The sequence below is a fragment of the Molothrus aeneus genome, chromosome 3, assembly GCF_037042795.1.
Source record: "Molothrus aeneus isolate 106 chromosome 3, BPBGC_Maene_1.0, whole genome shotgun sequence".
Taxonomy (NCBI): Eukaryota; Metazoa; Chordata; class Aves; order Passeriformes; family Icteridae; genus Molothrus; species Molothrus aeneus.
In genome coordinates this window covers 89,509,002-89,534,991 of record NC_089648.1, presented here as the reverse complement: position 1 = coordinate 89,534,991, position 25,990 = coordinate 89,509,002, and the positions used below count along the sequence as shown (strand labels likewise).

The 25,990-nt window shown below is 41.3% G+C and overlaps 1 protein-coding gene across 1 annotated transcript; it reads left to right on the top strand.

The window, feature by feature from the left end:
* Positions 1–25,990, top strand: NT5E (5'-nucleotidase ecto). The gene is made up of 9 exons (XM_066547367.1): positions 1–321; positions 4,852–5,074; positions 10,567–10,755; positions 15,273–15,470; positions 16,886–17,037; positions 20,261–20,373; positions 21,213–21,358; positions 22,867–23,067; positions 24,657–25,990. Exons 1-9 carry the CDS (start codon positions 1–3, stop codon positions 24,812–24,814), a joined length of 1,701 nt encoding a protein of 566 aa, XP_066403464.1. The 3' UTR covers positions 24,815–25,990.

Below are 25,990 nucleotides of genomic sequence, written 5' to 3'. Positions count from 1 at the left end.
ATGGCGGGGCTGTGTCTCTGGCTGTGCCTGTGCCTGAGCACGGCGGCGGCGGCGGAGCTGCGGCTGACCCTGCTGCACACCAACGACGTGCACGGGCGGGTGGAGGCGCAGGGCGCGGGCCCGCGGCGCTGCGCGGCCGGAGCCCCGGGATGCTTCGGCGGCGTGGCGCGGAGAGCGGCGCGGGTGGCGGCGGAGCGGGCCGCGCACCGCAACGTGCTGCTGCTGGACGCCGGGGACCAGTACCAGGGCACCGTGTGGTTCTCCCGCTTCAAGGGCCGGGAGGCGGTCCACTTCATGAACCTCCTGCGCTACGATGCCATGGTAAAGCGGGCCGGGAGACGGCGAGAGGCGCGGTGGGGTCTTCCCCTCCCTCTCTCCCCTTGGGTGCTGGGTCTATTCCTGCCTTTCCTCGCCCGATGCCGGTTTTTTGCATTGCCGCCTCCTCCGGTGCTTAAAGTTGCATCAGAAAAGGCTGTAGGTAATGCTAAAATCGTGACCAAAGGCAGGTGGGAGGCAGGCGAGGACAAGGGAAGTGATTTGGTAATGGGTAATGGGTTCCCGGCCGAATTAAGCCGTGAGCTGGCAGCCCCGCGGGCATCCAGAGACCGGGAGATGCTGGCAAGGCTACCCAGAGTGATGCAATGGAACTCTCCTTCGCAGATGCGGGCAAGGGGCTGGATGGGCTCTGTTGGAGAGGGGGTGGCAAGCCATGGAAATGACCCAGCAAAAGCCAGGCGAAGGGTCTGGTCTGAGACAAGGGAGTTAACTCTGCCTGAGGCCCGCAGCCTCTCCTGCTTCGGTCCTGCAGGAGGGCACAGGTGGCACAGGTTGGCAGTGCTATTTCAAAGGGGGGAGGTTTTTAATTTTCATCGGTCCCACCCCGGTTGTGTCCAGTGGCCTCAGAGCTGTGGTCATGACAGGGTATATAAGGAGCTGTGTACAAGCAGCCCAGAGCCTACAACAGCGCCTAGTGAGAAAGGTCTCGGAGGCTGTGCCAACCGCGCACCTTTACTCTGCCTCTTTTGGTCATGCAAGTGCTGAGAGGAAGGCAGAATTTGTGGCTGAGGTTGGGGGATGTCACTCCATGTCCTTAAATCTTTTGTCGCAGGGCAGTGGCTTATTTTGCTTGTGTACAATCCTGGAAAGGAGAGAGATTAAAGTCATGTTTGAGCATGACTGCTGTTGTGAGAGTGACTGGAACTTTATTTCATCCCATCTGTCAGCTTGAGGGGAAAATCTTCTGGGCATATCACATTCTCTGTCTTCATCTTTTTTGCTTTGTCTGGAAAGGACGGTGCTGTCCTTTCCAGGTGAAAATGGCTTCATCTGTGTATTCCCTCTGCTTCAGGACAGCTGTTGAAGGGAAAGTCATGCCCCAGTGCACTTTCTTAGGCTAAGCACCAGACAGACAGGTCTGTGAGGGGTACTGCTCCCTGTTCATGTACCCTAGTGAACGTTTTTTAAATTGTGAAACATTAACAGGGTCTTTCCTCCCAATGGTGATGGAGAGTGTGTACATTCAGGACTCATCCTCACTGAGAGCTGGAGAGCACCTTGGGGTTCTGCAGTGCAAGAAATAGCTTGAGGTGGTTTTTCCTACTTTCTTCATAAAGCTTTCTGCTGTCTGTCATTTTTCAGTCTTGTGCTTGCTGGTATAACTGGTTCATGGGCAGCCTGCGAGCCTGTACAGTTCCTGATTATATCACAAGAAGAATTTTTTTCAGGCAGTGTTGAAGAACTGTTCAGTTTTAGAAAAGTTATGTAGGAACAATCTGGTTTGGAGATACCATGAGTTTTTTCATGAGAATAAGCTTTAAAAAATAAACCCACCCCATACCAGATATCCAGAGGCTTGTGCCAGATGTGAATGCCTTAGGCGAAGTAGCCAACCACTTGTCCTCTGTGGAGGTGCTGCTTATTACAATTTGAATAGAAGGTGACAGGATAGCTGTTAAACGTTCTGTAGCTTCTCAGTCTTTCTCTGCTGCCAAAAACCCTGAGGGATAGATGCCCAGTGTCGGGCAGTGCTGCAGCATGTGTTTCTATTCTGTCTGGGGACCGTGGGGGGCCGTGCAGTGGGGATGGTGGCTGGGTGGGGGCACAGGGAGCAGGGCAAGAGCCGCACTGAGAAGGGTGAGATAGTGTTTCTTTAAGCAGAATTTGGGGAGCCACATCCCTGACAGTAGGGGTGGGGATTACTGAACGTTTAGAAATGGCCTACAGGAGTAGGATTACAAACAGGGTGAAGGAGGGAGCATGAGTCATTAAAGTTGTTACAGGATGCGGGCAGGAGCCATAGGAGGATTTGGGACAGCCTAGAAGCATTAGAGCTTTTCTCCACAAATAGGAGAAATTTCCTTTTTTAAGTTTACCTTTTTCTGATTTATACCTGTTATCACCTCCAAACTGTTTTCTCCTGTTTCATTTCCTCCCAAAAAAATTTCATGACACCAGCCTTTTTTTCTGGTGTAATTAAGACTAAAATCCAATATAAATTCCTCAAATGCAGTAATTGGAAAGGTGATACAAGTCTTCTAGCTTTACTTTTAAGTTTCATCTTTCTGTTAATTTGTATCCTGTTTTTTGAAATATTTTTAGACTTGCTACTTGTGAAAAACAGGATTATATTAATCACATGTTGTGTGCCTGAATATTTCTGTTTATTCCCCCTTGTGACTTGCACTTATGCTGGCCAAAAGATTCAGATTTGGTTAAGGGATATTGCACAGGTGCAGAGTCCCAGGAGCTCTGAGTGTAAGGGTAGTTAGGTAGAGTATAGCAACCCAAAATTGTCCACATCTTCCTCCTCAGAGAAGGAGTAGCATCAAAAGTAAAACTGTATTTTTAGCCACCAGTGATTTCTCATTAACAACTTAGTTACCACCCGCACCACGGGAAAAGTTTTGATTAAAGCTAGTCTCCTAATGGACATGAAATAATCCAAATGCAAGACAACGAAGCCAAGAGAAACAATCTTTCTTAACTGGTTGGTTCAGTTAGGATTTTGGGATTTTTTCCTCAGCAAGCTGGTGGCAGTTATAGCCCATTCAACTTCTTAATTCATTTGCAACCTTTTTTTTTTGTTGGGGTTTAATTGCATATTTATGAGGAACAAAGGGATGTGCACTAGCCATTCCAATACACTCTACCAGTCCATAGATATCTTTTCAGAACATGCAGACAGCACGAAGATTAATTTTTTTCCTCTCTTTATTAGTATTTTTTTTACGGCAAATTAGATTGCAATTAGAATACAGTTAGAAATGGAACATAGTTGGAGTGCACTGTGTTTTCCCAAGTCAGGATTTTTTTAAAGATAGTTCATGGTTCTTTTGGAAAAGTGCTGCAGCAGCACACAAACAATTTGGCTCCTTCCTAGGGGTGTGAGCAGTGTTCTCACCAGTGTCAGCAGGGACAGCTGATTTCCAATGCACGTTACTGCTGATATCTTGAAATTTCCACCGAGCCGTTGACTAACTGCCTGTGAGGATAAAAGGAGCCAGGAATCTTTGTCTATTCCAAAAGAAAAACACTACCAACCAATTGACTGAAATACTGAGCTCCCAGACCTGTGGTGGCTTAAGGTGCTCCTTGGTTTGGAATGTGATCAGGGTTCATACAGCCAATTCCAGAATAAAACTGGGGCAAGCACAGCTGGGTGTGTGGGCTGTTTAAGTAGAACAGAATGGTACATAAGCCTTCTGAGATGATGAATGCAGCTTTACCCACTTAATTTCAGAATGAAATTTTGGAACACTTTTGCCTGGAAGAGTTGGCCCGTTGGCTTTGGTACCTCTTATGTGCTTTGCTCCAGCTGCAACCTGAAACCTCATATAGATTTATTATTTACCAGGTTACACAATTATAGTGTTTCTGTGGCTACATCTTTTCCTTGCCTAACACCTAAATATGCTACAAAGTCCTTGCATGTATTGTGCTTCTGCAAAATGCCATCTATGGAGGTTTTGCTGGCTTATCACCAAACTTGCAGGCATGGGCATGTGGCAAATGAGGCTGAGTACGAAAAAGGGGCAGATAGGGGAAATTTTCCTCGAGGTAAGTCCCTTTCAAAACCAAACATTCTCATCTGGGTGGTATTGCCTTGCTAATAAATAAACAAGACTGCTCGTTTTGTGTGGCAGTCTCAACATTTCACATGTTAAGTGCCCACCACCTGTGTGCACACACATCCACTGTGAGTTGGCTCTGGGGACTCTCCCTGACTGATAAACATTGCATCTTCCACAGGCTAGTAATGATATTGATGGAGGATAGGAAATGATATTTTCTTGTTGCATGGTAAAGCACAGAAAAACCTTTACTAAGTGCAACGTAAGTATGTTTTAAAAACTGTAGTCTAAGAACAAAGCTCCTAAAATGCAATTTTATTTAAAGACCGGGCTAAATATCAATGACAATATTTGTTTTCTTCAGTATTTAAACAACGTATTTTCCATACGCAAAATATATGTTTTCCTTTGTGGTTATTGTTAATCCTTTTTTTTAGAGCTACAGGATGTAAAATGAATGGGTTTTGATCTGATACACTGTCACAAACAGATAGGTTTTGGATTTTGAAATCTGTATCGTGTATCTGTATCACATGATCTGTATTTCATATCTGAATCCATGTAAGAGAGTCTGAAAAACAAAAACCTACATCTAAAAGGAAAAATAACCCAACCACTTCTGTGTTCATGAGAAACAGGAATGTATTGTTTTAGAAAAGTTTGGGTTTTCTTTCATAGAACATAGACTTTGTTTTCTCAAACATACCATGTAAATAATTATGAGACAATTTACACCAAATATTTGAGGTAGGGTCTCATATTTTCTTCTTGCTTTTCGCAGGCTTTGGGTAACCATGAGTTTGATGAAGGTGTGAGTGGATTATTGGATCCTCTTCTTAAAAATGCAAATTTTACAGTCCTGAGTGCAAATATTAAAGGGAAAACTCCATTAGGAAATGAAATGATGAAATATGTTCATCCTTATAAAATAGTTCATTTTGACTCAGAGTCAGTTGGAATTGTTGGCTACACTACAAAGGAAACTTCTTTTCTTTCCCAGCCAGGTATGTTTTCTTTAGTATGTAAGTTTTTGTCCTTTGTTACTATTTTGCTATTTGCCTACTTTTTTTAAATCCAAAGATGAATGTTTGCAGCAGAAAAGTAGGAAGGAAGTCTGTTGCTTTATCAGTATCTACTTGTATTACTCAACTTTGCCTGATTTTTAACCTTAAAAAGACTTGCTAGCATTAAAACCCTCTTTTATACAGACCTGGACCGTATCTGTGAATATCAGAAAGTCATTGAGATTGCAGAAGAGCTCAGGGGTTGTTGGGATTTTTATTCTTGCTTGGGTTTTTAAAGTTATATTCCATGATATTTTACAGTTATTTATCCATTTGAACAAAAGTTAAAACATGAATACAACTAGTCTCTAGCATGAAGTGTGACATTTCTCTGTGTGTTGAAATTTTGTTCTTGGATGCCTCCATGCCTAAAAACAAGAAGTTCCTACTTGTTTTTGAAGCAAAATTTGCCCAAGATGTTTTTAGCCTCTCAAAATATTTGCAGAAATTTGACTACAGAAGGAACACCCATCCAGCTTTTACCACAATTGCTTCATTCATGAGTAAAATTAGAATTGATGAGGAAGAAGACTTCTCAATTTCTGACTATTTTTTCCAGCTTTTCAGGGGGTTTGGTTTGATGAGGGTTTTGTTTGGGTTTGGGTTTTTTGCTAAAATAAAATGGTCTACTGGAATGAGAAACACATTTAAATCAGCTGTAGGAGATATGAGTCACTGCCCGCTCAGAGTTCAGCCTACATGTAACAAAAACAGAGTTTCTTCCCTGGGTTTTGCAGTTAGGGATACTCTTAGCACTGCTTTGTAACACTTTCACATTGAAAAGGGACTTCATATTATTATTTCATATTATTATTTCTCTTTCTATTGCTTAGTAATACAGAAATAGTGCATTGTTTTCCTGAAAAAAAAGGAATATTATATTCTAATATATTCTAATACTTTGAGGAAGTATTAGAATATAAAACTCTTCCTTCTGTGATTTTTAATTCCAATGCTGTATGTTTAACCTGTCGAGAAATGGACATCTGAGGTCTGAATAGACTTACTGATCTCACTTCTATTTTTTAGTGACGTGGTTTTGGGTTCCTGTCTTTTTGTCCCCCAACAAAAACAGAAAACTAATCTGTTTTTTGTGAAGGCAATAGTATTTTACCTGTGCCTGAGGGCATCAGGGTGGATGTCATCAGATGTCATGCTAGGTTTGAATAATGACAGCCAATATTGTCCTCTGTTAGGGAATAATAAAATCTGCTGCTGCTCTTCTTCCAAACACCTGTGTTAGGGCAGTGAGATCATCAAAGTAACCATCTTGCAAATAAATACACTAGGTGAAAATCCAGATAGTGCTGGAATGATTCTATGAAGCATTTGTATAAATTTCCAATAACATTCAGGCATCATAACGAATGCCTCAGTATGCTGAGATACTGGAAGAGACCACAGCTAGATAAAAAAGCAGTGGTAAAAGGGAAGTCCTATTAACTCCATAGATGGAGCTGAAGCATCCCTAAGGAAGTATATCCCACAGTGTAACTGAGCAAAAGGCAGAGGAAGTTTTAACAACAACATTTATAGTGATCAGAGTTTTTCTAGTTTTCTGCTTTGCCTTTTTGGTGTGTGGAGGAACATTTAGAAGCTTTGAAAATGTGAATTCAGGACATGTTAATACACCTCAGTGTCTGTATCTTGCCATGACCTAGCAATCCTTCAGACTGGTAAAATCATGGCAGACATGGGTCGGTGGCTAAATAATTATCAATCTAATTCCTTATATTCAACTGATAAGGGACCTTGCTAATTTTAAATTCAGCACCTTGCTTATCTCTACACATTTCTTCCAGATGATTCCGTTTTCTCTGCCTCTGTGTGCTTTGGCATGCTTACACTCTTAGGACATTCTCAAGGCAAACAGGAAGCTTGAGAATGCTGAAATGTGAATTCTTACATTACTGCCTTCTGTGGAAGTATTTTGTGAGTGTGTTTTCTTCTATTGTTAAATCTCCATAACTTCCACCCAGCTATGAAATTATAACTTGTACTTTTCATAGTCTGCTTAAAAAAAAGGTTATCAAAAGACTTGAACAGAATATAAAGTCCTTAAATCTCAGTGTTTGCACTGGGAGGGACCAACTAATCTCTGCTGAAGGTACTGTTAATGCCACTGTTTGGAAACCATAGGGATAGGAAACACATTTATAGATTACAGCCAATTGGCAGTTTTTCTGGAGTTCTCTGTTTTGCTATGTACAGCTATCTCAGCTGAGTGCCCAGCAGGTTTTCCCATGTCCTGAAAGAGTAGCTCATAACTTGTCACACAGACACAGTTACCTGTGTATTTACTTTCTAGTATTTGATGGTTCCAGCCCACTTGCTTTAGTTCTGTAATGTTGTTTGGTCCACTGTATTTTTTTATAATGTGTAAATACAAACCTACTTACTCTGTAGTAACCTTACAGGCAGCAAAATATTTACTTAAACTATCAACTTGGCAGAGTTTTCAAAAGTGGAATTTTAAATTGCATTTATTCCACTTCCACTTTATTTTGGCTATCTTGCATAATATTTTTAACAGGCAGACGGTTCTTCTCCCTTGTTCAGTTGTAACAGTTTGGCTGTTTTTTCTGAAACTCTACCTCACCTAAAAAGAGAAGAGGATGCCAAATCAGCTTAAAACTTTGAAAGAGAAGTGGAATATTGACATGAGCAATAAGTTAGTAATTTTGATTCAGATTGTTTTGAAAAATGCCCAGATGAGTGCTAAGCAGAATGCTGCTTTTTGCCTGGTTTCTTAGAGAATTGAACACTGTGTAATTGCTCTTACAGTTCCCCACTGTAAAACTTTCAAACCTGCTAGCCCATTTCATCTCAACTGCATCAAATACTCCGATGACCAGGATGCAGAGCTGTGTGCAATGCCATGGCTAGGCCATGGAGAAGGGGTGAAAGAAGCCCCTGCAGCCCCAGGCAGAATTCCCTTTCTGAGGGCAAGGCAGACAATGGGACATCAGTGGGTGGGTGGATTGGCAGTGGGATGACCCACCCGAGCTCTGGTGTCTCTCTGTCCTGACATGACAGTCCTGGGAGAGGGATGGGCTTACCTGCGTGGGATGGGCCTTGTTCTTTCCCTCATGATGAGACTGGGTCAGTTTGTTTTGATACCTTTTCTCTACAACTGTCTGGAAGAAGGGTGTAGCAAGGTGGGGAACAGTGTCCTTCTCTAAGTAACGAGTGACAGAGGAAATGCCCTCAAAGCTTTTCCAGGGGAGGTTTACGTTGGATTTTTGGAAAAAATTCTTCTTGGAAAGGGTTGTCAAGCACTGGAACAGACTGCCCAGGGAAGTGCTGGAGTCACCATCCCTGGAGGTGTAGATGTGGCACTTAGGAACACGGTTTAGCGGTGGATTTGGCAGTGCTGGATTAATGGTTGGACTCTATGATCTTAGAGGCATTTTCCAGCCTAAAGGATTCTATGATTCTGTGGGTTGAAGACTAATAATAACATGTCTTCAATGCAGAAGGCTCATTTGTATGCTGCAATGGCGTAGAGGCATAACAGAGCTGGTGCTGATGGGGACAGTTTTTTGTCATGGACTGCCTGGCTACTGGCCATGGGAGAAGTTAGCCCAAAGGCACCTGCATGCTGGCATAGCTTGTCAGTGGCTTGTTCCTGCTCTCTGTTTCAAGAGCTCAGCTCTCTTTGCAGAACTGGTCCCCACACCAGTGGGGTGCAACTGGTCCATGGTGGAGGGAGGAGTACGTGAGGAGCCTGTGCTCAGGGATCAGTTCTTGCACTTCCCTTTCTGCCAGCTGCTCTGCATCAGGCCCAGCTGCTTTCAATGCAAGGATGTGCAAAGAGGGGCTGAAGCCAGTGGCTTCCTTCAGCCTGGAGAAGAAGGCTAAGAGGGAACCAAACGCAGTCTTCCACTGGTATAAGGGGATTTTTTAGAGAAGACAGGGACAGAGACTTCCCAGAGGGGAAGAGAAAGGACAAGAAACAATGGGCTCAAGAAGTAACAGAGGGAATTATGGTGGGGATTTAAGGAAAAAATTTGTCATGGTAAGCATGGTTAAGCCATTAAACATGTTGCCTAGAGAGACTGGAATTTCAGCCAGCTCAGACTAGACCCTGAGCATCCTCATTTGGCTTTCAGTTCCTGCTTTGATGGGTTTTGGACTACATGGCTCCTGGAGGTCTCTTCCAACCTCAATTAACTTCTGACTCTTTAATTCTGAGAAGAGGTCCACAGGAAGAAAATGTGGGGATGCGCTGCGCAATTCACTCTGCAATGTGCAATACAAAGATTCCCTCGGGCACTAACAGAACTATTGAATGGGTGTGGTGCTGAACCAATTTATGTAACTCTCTTTTATCTCTTCCATTGTAGCAGCTTCCTCCTCATTTCCTGAAACATTTTGCAGTGGATTGTGAATTCGTTTCACTCCTCCCTTTGTTATGAAATAATGTAAATCCTTTTACTTTAAAGGCATTTTTCAAAATGATTTGATCAAAAAATTCTTCAGGAAGGAGAGGAATTAGGTAGAGGAGGAATTGGTAGAAAATTCACTTGGTTGTCTTCACCAGAAAGTCAAAGTTGAACCTGTCCTTAAGCTTTATTCTTAAAACTTTGTCAGGGAAATTATCCTCTTACATAGGAAGTCCTTTTGTGCAACCCAAACCACTGTGCCCAGGATAAGAACGCCTGTTCTTCTAGAGTTCATGTAACTGTTTGTAACATTAGAGTAATTTCAACAGGCACAGAAAACTTGCAGAAAGACTGTTGGTTTCCCAACATCCTTGTCCAGAAAAGGTTTCCCCTTTCCAGACTTTCCGTTCCTTATGCTGTTGTTTCAGGATGGTAGCTCAGATGTGTGCTGTGCTGTACTGGCATTACTCAGACTGGTTCACATTAGGTGAGATTATTTGTATCAAAAGGCAATTCAGAGTTTAATGGAGGACTTTGAAGAAGTTGCTGTTTAAAGCCTTGGGAAGGGGGGATAAAGGAAAGACCAAGATGAGTGTGCAGTAAAAAGGGAGATTTAACTTGGGAGAAGATAGATGGTCTCCAAGAAATACAGTTGGGGAAGAAAAAAACCTTTGTAATAGAATACAAGTGTTTATATGCAAACATTTCAGTTTCCTTTCCCTAGTATAAATAATAAAAATCATTCAGTTTTTTTACCATTGATGCCACTGAATTTTTTTATGAAGTTATAACTTTTTTTAATCTAGGCAAGTACATCCAGCTTGTTGCAGAAATGTTGTATTAGTCTAAGCACACAGGTGCTCTTGAGAGGCTGAAAAACATTAGCTCAGATCAAGAGCTTGAACCAGCTAAGGATATTTGAAAGGCACTGCCATTCAAAGTCCTTTTAATTATACAAACTAATATCTGATGCCAGCTACTTTATCTCAAAGTAGCAATTAAGGTACTTTGTAAGTAAATTCTTTTTGTTTATTTTCTTTTTTTAAGGGGATGATGTAACCTTTGAAGATGAAATTGAAGCATTGCAACTGCAAGTGAATAAACTTACTGCTATGGGAGTGAACAAAATAATTGCACTAGGACATTCTGGTTTTACTGTGGACAAAAATATTGCTCAAAAAGTGAAAGGAGTGGATGTTGTGATTGGAGGACATACAAACACATTTCTCTACACAGGTATTTTACTTCTTACTAAAATGTTGCTTCTGAAGCTAAGATGAAACTGTTTGTTTTTAAACTTGGAGAACTTTCACTAATGTAGTTTACTGCTGGCTGCACCCAGCCAGGTTCATAGCTGGTACATCTCCATAATTTCCATGGAAGAAACCAATTCAAAACAGCCTGTTCACACCAAGTACCACAACTCACTGAGAGCTTCCACAATGCTGTGGATGTTCAAGGTGACCTATGCAAAGTGGGGAAGAGGAAGAAAGGTAGTAATACCTGTAAATTACTGCTAAACATACTATAATTTAAGCTCACATCTATAAAAGAGTAAATTGGTTGTCTACTTTTAAACATGCATGTGTCTTAACCAGAAAAATCAATCACAGAAGACTTCAAAACTGCTACTGGTGTTGATTTTCTCTGTGATCTGATTCTATATTCATAGGTCTTCATTTAGTCTGACATTAAAATACTTTCCTCAAGTTTCATCTGTTTTTCTCAATACCTCTTTTATTCTTCTTTATTCTTCTTTCCTTTATTCTTCTTTTCTCTAGAGGCAGATGTCATTCTAGAGATAAACATTGCTAATCAGTTTTCTCCTGCAGTTGTGCTACTTTAGGCAACACCTGCCATCAGCAGCCTCCCCAATGCTGTTACCTTCCCCAGAGTGTAAGGACACAAGTCAAAGAGAGGCTGTTTTGTTGTTCTGTTTGATTGAATTTTAAAAATCCTTTAAATTTAACAGAAGCTTTAGTAAATAGTTGAGACTATAATGGAAATTTTCTGTAATTTTTAGAGAAGTTTCCTATGTTATCAGAGATAGCATTATGTACCCTACCCTAGGAGCTTGACCACTTAAAAGGTTTGCACTATCATCCTCTCCTCTCCCTTTCCATCTCCTCTCTGTTTCTCATGCCTTTTTTTTTTCTTATCTGCACTCTCACCTTTTGTTATCTCACTTGTTAAAAAGAAACAACTGCATGCCACAGTTACACACTGAGCAGATCAGAATATCTCTTGAATTTGGCCTCAGAGAATAACTTTGATGACTAATCTGGAGGCACAAAGCATTTGCACACCTACCTACAAGTCAGAGCTCACAAACACTTTGCATGGCGGTGCAGCAGAGAAGTAGCCAAAGTGGAACAAAAAACAGGATGGAGCATCCCAATACCATGTGTCTAAGAGTGACCAAGGGGGATGGTTGAGGGATCTCCACTGGATGAGCCTGTGGAGACACTTTACTCAGATCTGCCCATGTTTCCCACCAGTTTGCAGCTCAGGGATTCCCCAAGATAGAAATTATATTTTGATATTTGCTGGCTCCATCTCCTCCTGACTACCTTCAAGTTCCACAGCAGCCTGTATGTAGCAGGGCCTTCCAACACTGACCTGCACAAGCCACAGAGACCTTGATCTTGTCTTGGGGTGCAGCCTGCAATTTTACTGAATTATTTTTGAGATGGGAAAAACAAGGATGGATTCCATATCCAAAGTGTGCATTCCTTGTGGATTTACACAGTGAAATCCATATTCTTTTGCACTGCGTTGTGCACTATGTCTGTAGAGAGTGTGCTGTGTTGGCCAATGCCTGTAGAGATTTTGTGCCTCATCATGGTAGCCACAGTAGTCAAAATACCTTTTTGGGTGTGATCCAAAGAGGTGCCACATGTCACAATTTGGAACCATGATGTGAAGTGCTGCAGGAGCTCATATATCTGAGCTCATATCTTGTCTAGATCTGCAGGAGTTTGCAAGCACAGCTCTAGTCATCCTAGAGAGTAGCCTGCTCTGATCAGACTAGACTATGTCAAGCTGTTCCACCCCTCCCTTTGAAGATGTCCAAGATTCACAGTGCCAGAGAGAGCACAGGAGACTCTGCAGCCTTCAGATTAAAAATCTCAGCCAGGAATGAGTTCTGGTCCCTTTTCCAAGGGCTCTACTCTTTTGATGAAACAAAACTCTCTTAATAATTAATACTGGCAAGGTGAGAAAAATAAACAAAGTAATGTCTGGGGGAGATACACCAAAAGTATCTATTTAGTCTAAACATAAACAAAGTAATGTCTGGGGGAGATACACCAAAAGTATCTATTTAGTCTAAACACGATTTTTGACAGAATGTGGTCTGAGCATATAATTTTTATCCCAAACACATGCTCACCCATTCAGGAGCATCCTGAGTGCATTTGTGAACCATGCCCTGCTGAGTCAAAGCCACCAGTCAGCATTCCCAGAGAAACAGCCACATCTGTGGAGGTGCTTTCACAGCAGAGTAAAACATCCGATTTGAAACATCTTTCTGCATGTCTCATGCTTATATTAAGCTTGTAAGCTCTCATTTAAATCAAGAGGTGTAATCAATAAGTGTCAGCAGAATCTGGGTGAATGTTCCAGCTCAGTCTAAGTGGAGATGTATGAGCTGCTCAGCCTGTTCTGTCATGGAGGTTTAGAGACATACTGCCCATGGAAATGTCTCCACAGAGAAATCTTAATGTAAGGGTTTCATCTTGGACTAGTCCAACCTGTCTCTAAGATATTTGCCAATCTCCAGTTTATCCACAGGTTATAAGGCAAATATTGTCCTGGCTTGTTCAGGTGTGCATTTGGTTTGTAGAACTGATTCAAGCAGCAGTGGCAGTTTTGGGTTAGAGCAGTTAAATTTCTGGTTTTCATCAGAACTGATATTATGAAAATGTAGTGTGTTGGCTAAAAGAGGGTAGAATATAGGAAAGTGTTACAGGTTCTTCAGTCACCCAGTATGAATTTGTGCATTTGTAATGAAGCAGCGTCTCATGCCTTGACTGCGCATGTATTCTAGTGCTGCTGGGGTAAGATGCACTGAATAGTCTTCGCATTTCAGAAGGAACACATCTATCTTACAAGGGAAAGATGTCAGAGTGCTAATTAATCCTGAAAGGAAGCATCAGAATCAGAAAGTATTTTGTTAGAAAACAAGAAATGAGTAGGACTCTGGACAAGCACTTAACTACACACAGCTGATATAAACTATAATAATGCCTAGAAAGAATAATCTTCTTAAGATTAAAGAAATATCTTTCTTTATCTGTTCATTTGAGGACTAAAGAAGGACAAGAAATCAAAACTTATTCCTTTTTCAGTTCAGAAAACCCCAAAGCCACTTTTGCTTGCATAAATACTAGAGAGTTCTCATTAGCTACAGGATTTCTTAAATTCTTCCCTAAATAAACAAATAGTTAAGTGGCACTCCAAGGAACCAGCTCTGTTGGCCTGGCTGAAAGTAGAAAATCTAGTTCTGTGGTAAGTTTGGTTCAGTTTGTTGCAGCTCCTCTCCCTGGAGAAATAGGAGGGATTAGAGAGGAATATGAATTGTATTGGAGTTCTAGCAGGAATATTTATCATGCTGCTTATCCTAGGATTTGCTATTAAGTAAACAAATGTAAATGGAAGAAAACAAGTTGTTCTGTGAGCAGTGGAAGTGAAGAGGCTGCTTTCCTCTGGATCCACCTCCTCTGCACCTGCCTCCCCCGCCCTGCCTTGCCAGCAGCCCAGAGCTCACCAACACACGGATAGGAAATGAGCAGGCTCTGAGGAAGCTCTGTCACACAGCACAGAGTGATGGCTCTTGGAGCTACCCAGCCTTGGTCTGACAGTGGGGCAGAAATAATGACAGGAATAACAGCAGGGAGAGATACTACTCAGATAATATTGTCAACATTCAGATAATATCAAGGAGACACGGAGAAGCCTGGTACCCTTGAGGCAAGAGCTGTGCTGTGCAGGTCCGGTTTTCTTTGCCACTTTCTTCCTTGTGTGGCTTCTAAATACTGTGGCCAATTGAGCTATCTCTTTTTTGCTGCCATGCCAGTGCCTTCCCTTAATCTGTTTCCAAGTCCTATCTCTAGTCATCTTTCTTTGCATGTTGATAGGAGTTTTAAATTCATGACCACACAACTTTAATGCTAATGAAGGTTGGTTTTGCAGAGGGTTTACAGGCTGTCTGAAATTTTGGAGGCTGTTTGGTATAGTGAAAAAAAAATCAGCTGGCTCTATGTACAAATTTACAGAACTGCTTATAGGTATTCTGTCTGCTTATTAGCAGTAAAATGCATTAGACTTTTTCAGACCAAGAAGTCTGATGTATGTTTTACTCCGATTCTTACTTTCTGCCTGATGCAGAATAATGTAGTGTGAAGGCTCAGCAGTAAACTTTTGATCCAGTGGATGGTATGTTTGCATTACTGAGGGGTTTAGATTGCAATAATTGGAATGAAAAGTTGCTTTGTTGCTGTTGTGATGTGATGCCATGGCAGAGTGTGCTGTCATAACTTCAAAAAACACTGTGGTAGTTATTTGAGTTCATGTCCTGAAAACAACATTGTCTCTTATGAGATAACTGAGCGATCAAATATCTGCTTGTTAGCCATGGCTGTTTCTATCCTAGCTGGGTTTGTTAAGGCTGAGAAACATTTGAAATGTCACTGTAGTAACTCCTTGAAGGTCACATGAGCTGAAGAGCCACTTTTCATGCTTGTTCTGTGCAGGCACCCCACCCTCCACTGAACTGCCAGCTGGCCCCTATCCATTCATGGTTCACTCAGATGATGGCAGGAAGGTGCCAGTTGTACAAGCTTACGCTTATGGAAAATATCTTGGTTACTTAAATGTTACATTTGACAAGAAAGGAAATGTAGTTGAAGCAGTTGGAAACCCCATTCTGCTGGACAGCAGCTTCCCTGAAGGTATGTGAACTAGGCATTTGAGTTTGCCTGCAGCACTCTGCTACAATTCAAGTCTTGTCATGTTAAACACAATGTCTGAATAAGAATTCAGCTTTCTTTCTGAGCTTGCCCATTCTCTTCTGTGAAGGGTTCAGCCTGAGTAACAGTTGAATATGCATGCATTCAGAGTGTGTTTTTATCTATTTAAAATCCCTGAATGTCCTTTTGTAAGAGTTCAGGTGATACAATACCTTACCACTTTGTAGGACCTGTTTTAGCTAGTCCTGTAATTGTGATTTAAAAGATTATGAGGACTAATTTACAGTTTTGCACAGGCTGGGTTCTTCAGAGCAGAGTTTAGAGCAATATGGAAAGTGGAAATGTTCCAGGAAAAACTTGAACTACCCTGCCAAGTGCTCTGCCAAAGTGCAAATACAATGCAAAACTGCATACAAACCCATGAGTTCTTGTATGCAGTTTTAACTCTGAAACATTTAAAGAAGTGAGAGGAGGAGAATCTCTCTGTCACTTTTTGTTTGCAACTCCATCTGTGCTTTGTTAACTGGTTTTTTGTCAGCTCTGCAATTACCCTGATTTTCTAACCTATTTCTTCTCCAGTGTTTGCTGTATGAAGTTCTGAGGTTTTATCAGACTTTCTACGTTCTACCTGAGTATTTGTAAAACAAATAGTTTAAAAATTATTTGTTAATACATATTGAATGTGTTATTCTCAGTGACTTAATAATGTAGTGAGATGATGTAGTGAAACTTTACTTTCTCCCTCTGAAGTCAGTAAAACTTAAAGTTCAGATACACTGATGGTATAATTTCATAGATGTTGTTCTTGCTGACAGGTGTGAGCAAATTGATTAAAAACTAGTAGCTGATATAAAATAGTTGTAACATCTGTCTGCATATATAAGTATCTTTGGTTTCTTTCTGAAATAATTAAATTTTCACCTAAGAGACAGATGTGCATAAAGAATTAATTTCTATAAATTGTTTATTCCCTGACATTGATATTTGAGCTATTTTTCCTGTTAGCACAACATTAAAAGGAGGAAATTACAAACAGAAAAAAAAATAATGCATCAAAGACCAATCTCACATGTATTTTTAAAAATCTGTCACCTGTCAAGGTAGGTACCAGAAACCCCATCAGTCAGTGGTTAGAACAGGACTGGGCAAAAGTACAGAGGAGGTAACCTTGTTGTGGCAAAGGACTGGATTATTCCCTTGATTGTCCTGTCCTACCTTCTCCCCTTACAGGCTTTTTTTGAAGTGAATATTCTTGCCATGTTGCTTGAGAAGTTTTTAGGGAAAGTGCCACCTTTTAGAATCTTGAATCTTTTCTTTTCCTAACTTTGTATTCACTGAAACATCATTAATACAAGACATGTATGATGCTTATTTTACACTTTTATATTACTTTACAGATGAGCACATTAAGGAAGAAGTGGAAAAATGGAGAGAAAACCTGGGGAATTATTCTGAAGAGATTGGAAAAACTAGTGTTTACCTGAATGGTACAAGCCAAGCATGCCGTTTCCAAGAATGTAACATGGGCAATTTGCTTTGTGATGCTGTGGTAAGGTGTTTTCACCACTACAGGTGCCAATTACATCTAAGGGTTACTGCAGAGCTATCCAGATCCAAACAATCAGCACATGGGCTCTGTGCCTGCTTTTCTACTGTGCAATATCCAGCGTGTCCCTAGAAAGACCTGGCAGAAGCGAGGCTGTAAGGAATGCTGCTGCAGAGAGTAAGCAGCAGTTTATTCTTTGTGCACAGCCTCACAGAGAGAACAGCTTTTTCACAGATGGCTTTGAGGCTGCACTTTCAAGGGACGTGGCAGTCTGATCTAAGAGCCCAGCAAGGAGGAGAGCTCAGCTCCCCTGCCCCTCTCCTGCTACTGGCCCCTGCTCACAGCACTCATCCTCTGTCCTCTCATTACTCACTGGGCTTTGCTGTCACTTCAGTGCACTGGCACAGAAAATAAATCTGAGTAATTTTCTGTCAAGCTGCTGACAAGAATTGTCCCCCTGAAGAGCCCAAAAGGTGCCAGCTGAAGCAAGGAGGGGGTGGGAAAGGCCATGAACCCAGCTGGGCACAGGACACCCCAGCCCAGAAGGAGCCACCAGCCCCTGCTGTGTTCTGGCAGGCACTACTGAGCTTTACAGTCACATAACTCCAGAAAAGTCTTTTTACAAGAGGTCGCTTCCAGTTTTTAAACTTCCTGAGTTTGACTGTTTTACTGCCCTGCAGCAACATCATTTCATTTAAGTGTTTCAGGGGGAAACATTCACTAATGTAACTGTTTCCAGAAAACTAACTTACCCATAAAGGGAAAGTTAAGGGACAGTTAATAATCATGACTTTTGACTTAGATATGTCCCCAAAGCTATTTATCTAGTCCATGGTATTGCTCTTATTGTAGTCCTCAAAATAATTCTCTAGTTCATGAGCTGATTTTCAAATCAGACTAATGTTTGGGAATTCTGCATAAAGTTCTCCTAGAATTGGAGCATCTTTCTTTTTTTTTCCATCTGCTAGAATTTTTAATATCTTTATTTGCAAAAATGTGAACAAATGCTTTGGCACTTTTCAAGCTTAAAGAAAGTAACCCTGTAATCTTTCAGAAGTCTGTAGATTTTCTTGCAATACATTTTTTCTTAGGGGATCAAATTCTATTTTAGTTCAATCAATGTCCCCAGACAATCACCTGCGGTCATCAGCAAATACATAGATTTCTCTTCATGTTGCCTTGCCGGTTCTGTACTTGCTTTCCTGTCTGCTGACATGTGGTCAGAGGTATAAAGGTAAAAAATAGATCTGCCTGTTCCACAAGCTTTAATATTTAGAGTTGTCCTGAGAAATGGAGAGATTGAGAATTGCAAAAGACTGATTGAATGTTTGTGCTGGGTCAAAACAGAGATCCATTTAGTTCAGTGATGCATCTCAAGCAGTAACCCAAAATCTGAGAATAGAAAGGTTGACAGGCCTAGATGGCATTTTACAAAGGACTTTAAAGGGACTCAGAGGTGAAAAGACTGTGAAATTGGCAACAGCACTGTGTGAGCTCCTCTTTTAAGCTGCCTCAGCTCAGGGCTGGGAAGTTGCAATCCTTTGATTAAGAGTTACAAACCTAAGCATGGATCTGGCCTCAGGGCATGACTTTGATGACTAAGCTGAAGGCACAAAGCATTTACACAGCTCCAAGTCAGAGGTCACAAACACTTCACAAGGGGTGCAGCAGAGAAGTGACCCACCTGGAACACATGACAGGATCATTCATCCCAAAGTTTTGTCTCCAAGAATGACAGAGTGGGGATGATAGGGGAGGAGCATACTCCTGGACAAGCCTGTGGAGCTGCTGTGCTCAGATCTGCTGTGCTCAGATCTGCTGTGTCCCCCACCAGCTTGCAGCTCAGGCATTCCCAAGGCAGAAGAGGTCTCTTGACATTTACTGGCTCAACTGGAACATGTGAGGAGAGCAAGAAACAACAACAGGGAGAGAGGGAGGGAAAAGGGTAGGGAGACAGTGGGGATTAGCTCCTGCAGAGTGGCTCCACTGCCCTTTGCCTGCCTCCAGCCTTCCCAGCAGCTGGTGGCAGGGTGTTCCACTGTGGACCTGCACATCCTGCAGAGACCTTGCTCTTGTCAGTGCCTAGCTTGCTGCTGCCCACTGCCTGCATAACTGCCGGGGGTCAAGAGGCCCTTGCTCTGGAACTTGCTTCCTATCCACCATCATACCACTCATGATTTTATAGCCTTCAAGAATACTTCCTTCCATGATCTCTTTACCAGGTCAGACAGTCCAAGTCTACATTATCATTCTACATTCAGAAGTTTTGTGTGTCTTTGGCCATCCTTGTCACCCCTCTCTGAATCTTTTAGGGTTTTTATCATTCTTGAAATGAGAAAAGACACAAATTCCTACCCAGCTTCCACATGCCCTTCTTCATTTCATAGGCTTCTGTCATGTGCTTCCTGTACTTCTCTCTGTAAAACTGAAGAGTTATGGCCATAGTCACTCCTGCATGGAAAGCAGTCCATCCTTTCTATTATCCTAGGTCATTTCAGCCTTTCCCCATTCTACTCAGTTATTTCTGAGGATTAACACTGGAGACTTATCATCCTGATGTAACTGGGCAAATTTCTGGTCTCCATTTTCTTTACTATTAAGGATGTCACAAGCAAATATTATCCTGTCCTTGCATTTTGTCAGAGCCTCGCCACTTAACTGCTGGGGACCCATTGCTGTGCAGAGTAGACTTTCTCATCTAGTACTCCTGTTCTTCCACTGTTCGACACCTTTCTAGTTACCCTAGACCATTCCAAATACTAAAAACCAACCACAGAGAAGCTGAAAAAACTTAGTTTCTGACAAAATGATTAATTTATGCTTTCCCTAAGAGATTTTAATGAACAACAGTATTTAAGGTCCTCTTCACTTCTCAGTTCCCCAAATATGCTTGAATCATTTGTCTTTATCACAGTCACTAAAATAAAAAAATCACTTTTCCTTTGTTCAGCTGGCCTGCCTTGACCATGCCATAGACACACAGACTAGGGCAGAGCCTGAGAGTTCATTACAGTGAAGGGCAAATATTTTTCATGCTAAGAATTTTAAAAAGCAAAATAGTTACTTGGGTTTTTTTAGCAACTAAGTATTTTACAACAGGGCTGAAGATAATAAGAAAAAGTCAAAACCTTTCTGTGTTTTTTCAATCTCAGATTGTACTTGGTGTAAATTTCCAGAGGCTATAGTAAGTGAAGATAAAATCTGTTTAAACATTTTCCTTTGGTAGCTTTATGAGAATGTCAGGCGTCCGGATAAGAATTCATGGAACCACGTTTCGATGTGCATCCTGAACGGAGGTGGGATACGGTCACCCATTGATGAGCAGAGCACTAATGGTAGGTAAAATTACCAGTTGAATGGCAACTTCATCAGACAGAAGGAATCAGGTTATGTCAGCCTGAACACAGCCATAGGTATGGGCTTATTCTGATGGGGTTTGCACAGTGTTAGGTGTGATTTCAAACTTTTTCAAATGGTTGTCCATCATTTGAGCACAACTGCACTCAGGCTGACATTGACAGAAGTCTCTAGCATTGTTTGTACACAATGCTTTTTACAATTTCCCTCTCTCCCTGCTGCCTTGGAACAAAGGAAGGTCTCCTGCTGTACAGGGTCATCTGGTATGGTCGCTGTGAGCCTTCTGTGGTCTGCTGTAGAGTAAGTAAATTCTGAGGTTTCTGAATGCTAAGGTTTTAGTTTTTATTTTCCTGATACCACATAAACGCAATGTGAAAACAAACAGCTTTCTCAGTTCAGCTAAATCTTTCTGTAGGACTATGTGAATAAATCGTGACTGGAAAAAGTGCCTGATGTAGTATGAATAGCTGTGTTTCATCTTAGATTGGTGCTTTGTCATGTATTTTAGTAGCTCTGTTCTAATAGCAATACATGCAGTTACACCAAACTCTGATTTATTGGTCTTGATACTTGCTGGACAATAAAAGATATAGGTTCTTTTGGAACCTGCAAAAAATATGTGAATCTCACTCCTCCAAGCCCTCATTTTCTTAAACTGTATTTGCCATGTTCCTTGTCCAAAACTTGATGTTAAACAATCCTAAAATAATTCTGTAAACAACAGGAAAAAGAAACACACGCACACACACACACACATATACACCAACAATAACTAAAAAACCCAAGCAAAGAAGTGAACAAAATCTCTTTCCCCCAGGTAGCATTACTGTGGAAGATTTGCTGTCTGTTCTGCCATTTGGAGGTCGTTTTGATATGGTGACATTAAAAGGCTCCACACTGAAAGAAGCTTTTGAGCACAGTGTGAGGAGATATGGAAAAGGAAGTGGAGAGCTGCTGCAGGTTGGAGGTATATTTTCTTCTTTCCTCTTCTCAGTTTTCCAAAACAGCCATCCCTCCTGTTGGCCTTTTTACATCTGGAAAGGCTTTTTTTAAGAATGGAATGTCAAGCTGGCCATACATCCTCACCCTGTGCCTCCCACATGCCAACCAGCAGCCACTTTTTATCCCATGTGTGTTTAATTGAGCCACAGCAGCACACAGCCCATCGCTGCTCCCTTCAGCAGAGACAGTGCTCCTGAGCTTCCCAAACCCATAATGGCATCAGTTTAACACTGCAATTAACCTGGGGAAAATAGAAATTAGTATAGCTGTAGCACAGAAACAGCTACAACAAACTCCAGTTTTTAGTTCCTAACTGGCAGCCTACCTGAAACGCCAAACTGCATAGCTGTGCTGAATTTCAGTTTATCAAAATCATTTTGTGCAATTCTCTAATGACTGATGACAGTTTTAGAGTTCATCCAACTGGGCTGTGGAATTGCTCCAGTGAATTTCTAAACATTTTATGGATGAACAGTTAATATAAAAAATCTACTCATATCTTTAATTGCAGCTATCTATATGTTTATCCAGATGTGTATTAGGCTACAGTCATGTTTATTCCTGGTCTCTCTGTGATTTAGTGCAGATTTTATTGTTTAGTTAGCAGAAGAGCTGAACTTTAGGACAGGGGCTGATGCATTCCCTCCCTCCAAGCCTCTCATCTCATACACCCTGACAATGTGATCCCTCACACGCCACAGACACAGTGTCTCACACTTTCACCAGTTCTTAGGTACCTCTGAGGTAAAACAGGAACAAGCTCTGCTTGCTGCCTCTCCACAGAAAAAGAAGAAAACCAGTAGCTCTGGAAAGGGTTCAGGATGAAGATGCAGAGCAGGAAGAGTGCCGGGATTGGAAGAGCCTCAGTGCTTTGAAGGACCCTTAGTGGCTTCCTCATCTGCAGGATTTTGGCAGGGCTGCTCTGGGAGCCTGGCTCTCCCCTGGCCTTGATCAAGGCAGGCTCACAATGAGAAATGTTGCTTCTCCTACAGTGAGGAGACATTGCAATGTACAGCCCTGGTCTGTCTTTCCTTTTTCAGGACACTGCCTATTACCCAGAATAGCTACCAAATTAAGCTGTCTGGCTTTGAAAAAAGTAATTTCAGCCAACAGCCAGGCAAATGAGAAAGCATGTGACTACAGAAATAAGAGAAGGTATTTTTATCTTGCAGTACTCCAATCCCATGACCAGTAATTTCCTTTTGTGGAGTAGTGATGAGAACAGACATCAGATAAGTAAATGAGGTGGGACAGTGCTCCAGCAATTCTTATTTCGCTGGAATGTTCTTGCATAGTAGTTGAGTAAGTGTGCAAAGGACACAGGGCATTAACTGGTGCAATTCAGAATGATACAACTCTCGGTCACAGAAAGCAATGCAAAGATCCAGCTGAAGATGAGGGAGAATGCTGCTTCTGACCCTGTGTGTTCAACATGCCCTGCACTAAGGGGCATTCCAATGTGTATTTTTGTAGGCATCCATGTGGTCTATGATCTCTCCAGAGCCCCAGGAAGCAGAGTTGTTAGCTTAGAAGTGCTTTGCACAGCATGCAGAGTCCCAGCCTATGTCCCACTCCAGATGGATGGAATATACAACGTGACTCTGCCATCCTATATGTTATTTGGAGGAGATGGCTACATCATGCTGAAAGACAAAAATCTGGGATACAGTAAAGGTAAGGGGGATACAGTCCGGGTAAGTATGGGCACTAACAGGGTAGCAGGCAAACAACTCACAAAAATTAAAAGATCTTTCGACAGTATAAACCTCAGACTTTTTTGCCTATACTCAATGATTAAATTTGCTTCTACCCTGACAGCTTCTGGCTTGCTACATTTGGTTGTAGGCAGCAACTCTATTCTTTTTTCAGTTAAAATCACAAAAGTTTCAAAGAGAAACATTATCAATTCAGCAGTGCTCAGAGAGCAGTCCTGAGGTTGTGGTAAACCAGAAAAGCAGCAAAGAACACACAGAGTACATCTTACATTGCCTTGCACTTATACTCATTACTGAACAATGCATCAAAAAGAAAGGTGCTATTTCTACAGACCTTAAATTTCCACTGTATAGAAGTATTTAGAAAGACAGAATCATCGCCTCCACTGTTAAACAAAATGCAGCTCAGGTGAACAACATAAGGTGAGGGGAAAGATGCCAACCGGCTTGAAGGGAATTTTGGCCCAGCCAAAACCAGGGAGCCCCGGGAGCTCTGCAGGCAGCAGAAGGCAGCTCTGCAGACATCACACCACAGAGGTGGGAGAGAGGCGTTTTATAACACTGGCTTAAGGTCCTCTAAAGCTGCATGCAAAGTGTTAGAATGTCTGTGTTTGTACAATTGGTATCGTCCATCCTTTAAGATGAAGGGAAACTTGAAAAAAATTGAGATTAAAATCCATTATTCCTGAAAACACAGAAGGGATGTAGTGCTGTATTTTTAAAAAAATGTCTTGTTGGAGCCCATCTACATTTTTGCAGAACTTTAATTTTTTATGTTCTGCTTGTGCATGGTGAAAGCATGCTTTTACCTCAAAATTTTCCTTCTGGATCTTTGTTACGTATTTTTTGTTTCTACAGGTGTTTAAATTTAAAGCGGATTCTCACAGATACAACTGGTGTTTTAAATCAAGTTCAGCAAAATTTGATTTAAAACATCAGCCCTACTCATGAGACTGAGAAAGATCATTAGGAATAGGGAAAGGCAACAACCTGTAAGGTCTTTCAGTAAAACAGAAGGGTAAAACCGTAATTATTCTTAAGATGGACGGTTAAGAGCTTGGATCAGAAGGGGCTCATTGCATGGTTGGCAGCCGTGACTGAAAAGGGTCTCCCACTGTAGAAAACCCATGTAATACCTTGTGCTTGTGTGCACACAAGCAGTGCCAAGACTAAAAACTTCTCCTAAAAAAAGTAAATTTGAAAAAGTATAAGCAATAGCTTTGCCAGGTCTACAGCCCTATACCCCAAACAGGTGGGAGACTATCTCAATCTACCTGAACTGGAAAATACCATTATAACAAATTCAAAATGAAACAAACAAAAAAAAAGCCAGACAAAACAAAAATAATTTGTCTGTTTGTTTGTAAAATACAAGTTGCTACCACAAATTCTGGCTACAAAACACCACAGGTGATGTGTGCTGATTCAGAATAGCAAACCATAGAAAACAATTTGATTCTTGAGCTAAAACTGGAATGTAGGCAAGTTTTTACATTTTGGTTAAGAGCTTGGCAGATGCAGAGAACAGTTTTGTGTTTGTTTCTTTAGGTGAACCTGATGTTGAGGTTGTTTCCCGCTACCTCCAGAGAATGAAGAGAGTTTACCCAGCAGTTGAAGGTCGAATAAAATTTTCTTCTGGAAGTCTTATTGAAGCTAGTCTCACCCTGATCTCTGTATTGTTGACTGTAACATTCTTGCACACTTGATTTTCTGTTTGGAGGAATACAGGAGGAGAGATGCTGAGGAAGCTGTAAGAGACCTGTTCTCTTCTGTTTCACCTTACAATGAATGGGCAGTGAGGTTGCTGCATGTCAGCAGTCAGCAGCCCCCTGCCTTGTCTTTAACCTGGTGCTGCCACTGGAGCACTGTGTCCAGGGCAAGGGGGCACAATCCACAACTTTTCTTGGTCAGAATCAGCAGGTACCTGAAACTGAGGTCTCAAAAGCAAAGTTTCAGTGAATACTTACTGCTCAATCATAAAACAGTGACAGACTGAAATGGGGTATTATAAATCATCAAATTCTTTTAGCTGCTTTAGATAGTGAGTTAAGAACCTGAACCCAGACATAAACAAGATTCTAGAAATAGATTTATTATAGATATATATTCCTTTCTTTGATGTCCACTCAGGGTTAAGGTATTCAATCTAATATCTCTATTTTGCTTCCAGTCATATTTATCATACCTACATGAATGCCCAAAAGAGCTGGATTAAACTCGGTGCCATTAAAATCATGAAGTCTACTTAATATGTAATTTTTATAAGTTTTTCTTTTACTACTGAAAAAGAAATAGCACACTTTTATTTTTCATAAATAAAGGATGCAATGAAAGCTTGACTTGATTTTGACCAATTTTAACAAACTGAGTATTCTTCACTCTTAAATATGACCAGTTTGGGGACTGTATCTAGAGTGAGAACTCAATCTGTGACTGTACTTCGTATAAATATGCTCACTTTTAAACCTCTTCCAAAGAACAAAGCACAGGACTGCTGCCTGTTACTCTGCATCAGCAACATTCCAAGAAATGTCAGATACAGACATTGACTCCTGCAGCACTTTTGGCACCCTTTGGAAATAGTCAGGTAATGGGGCTTTTTACAGCATAACCTGGCTTTATGATAACTGTGATTGTATCTCTTCTATGGGAAGGCTGTGCTTAAAAAATACTTGTAAGAGACAGACTCGTAAGTATGAAATCATGTTAAATGCTAAATGTACATTGCTGATGCTTTATCAAGAAATGATTGCTTATAAACAAGGGTGAAAATATCATTATTTTTCTAAGATTACTGGGAATTTTGACATCAACATGTTTGGGTTGTTTAATGCTGTTTTAAACTGATTGTTTTGAATAAACCTGCTATGTTTTCCTGGAAA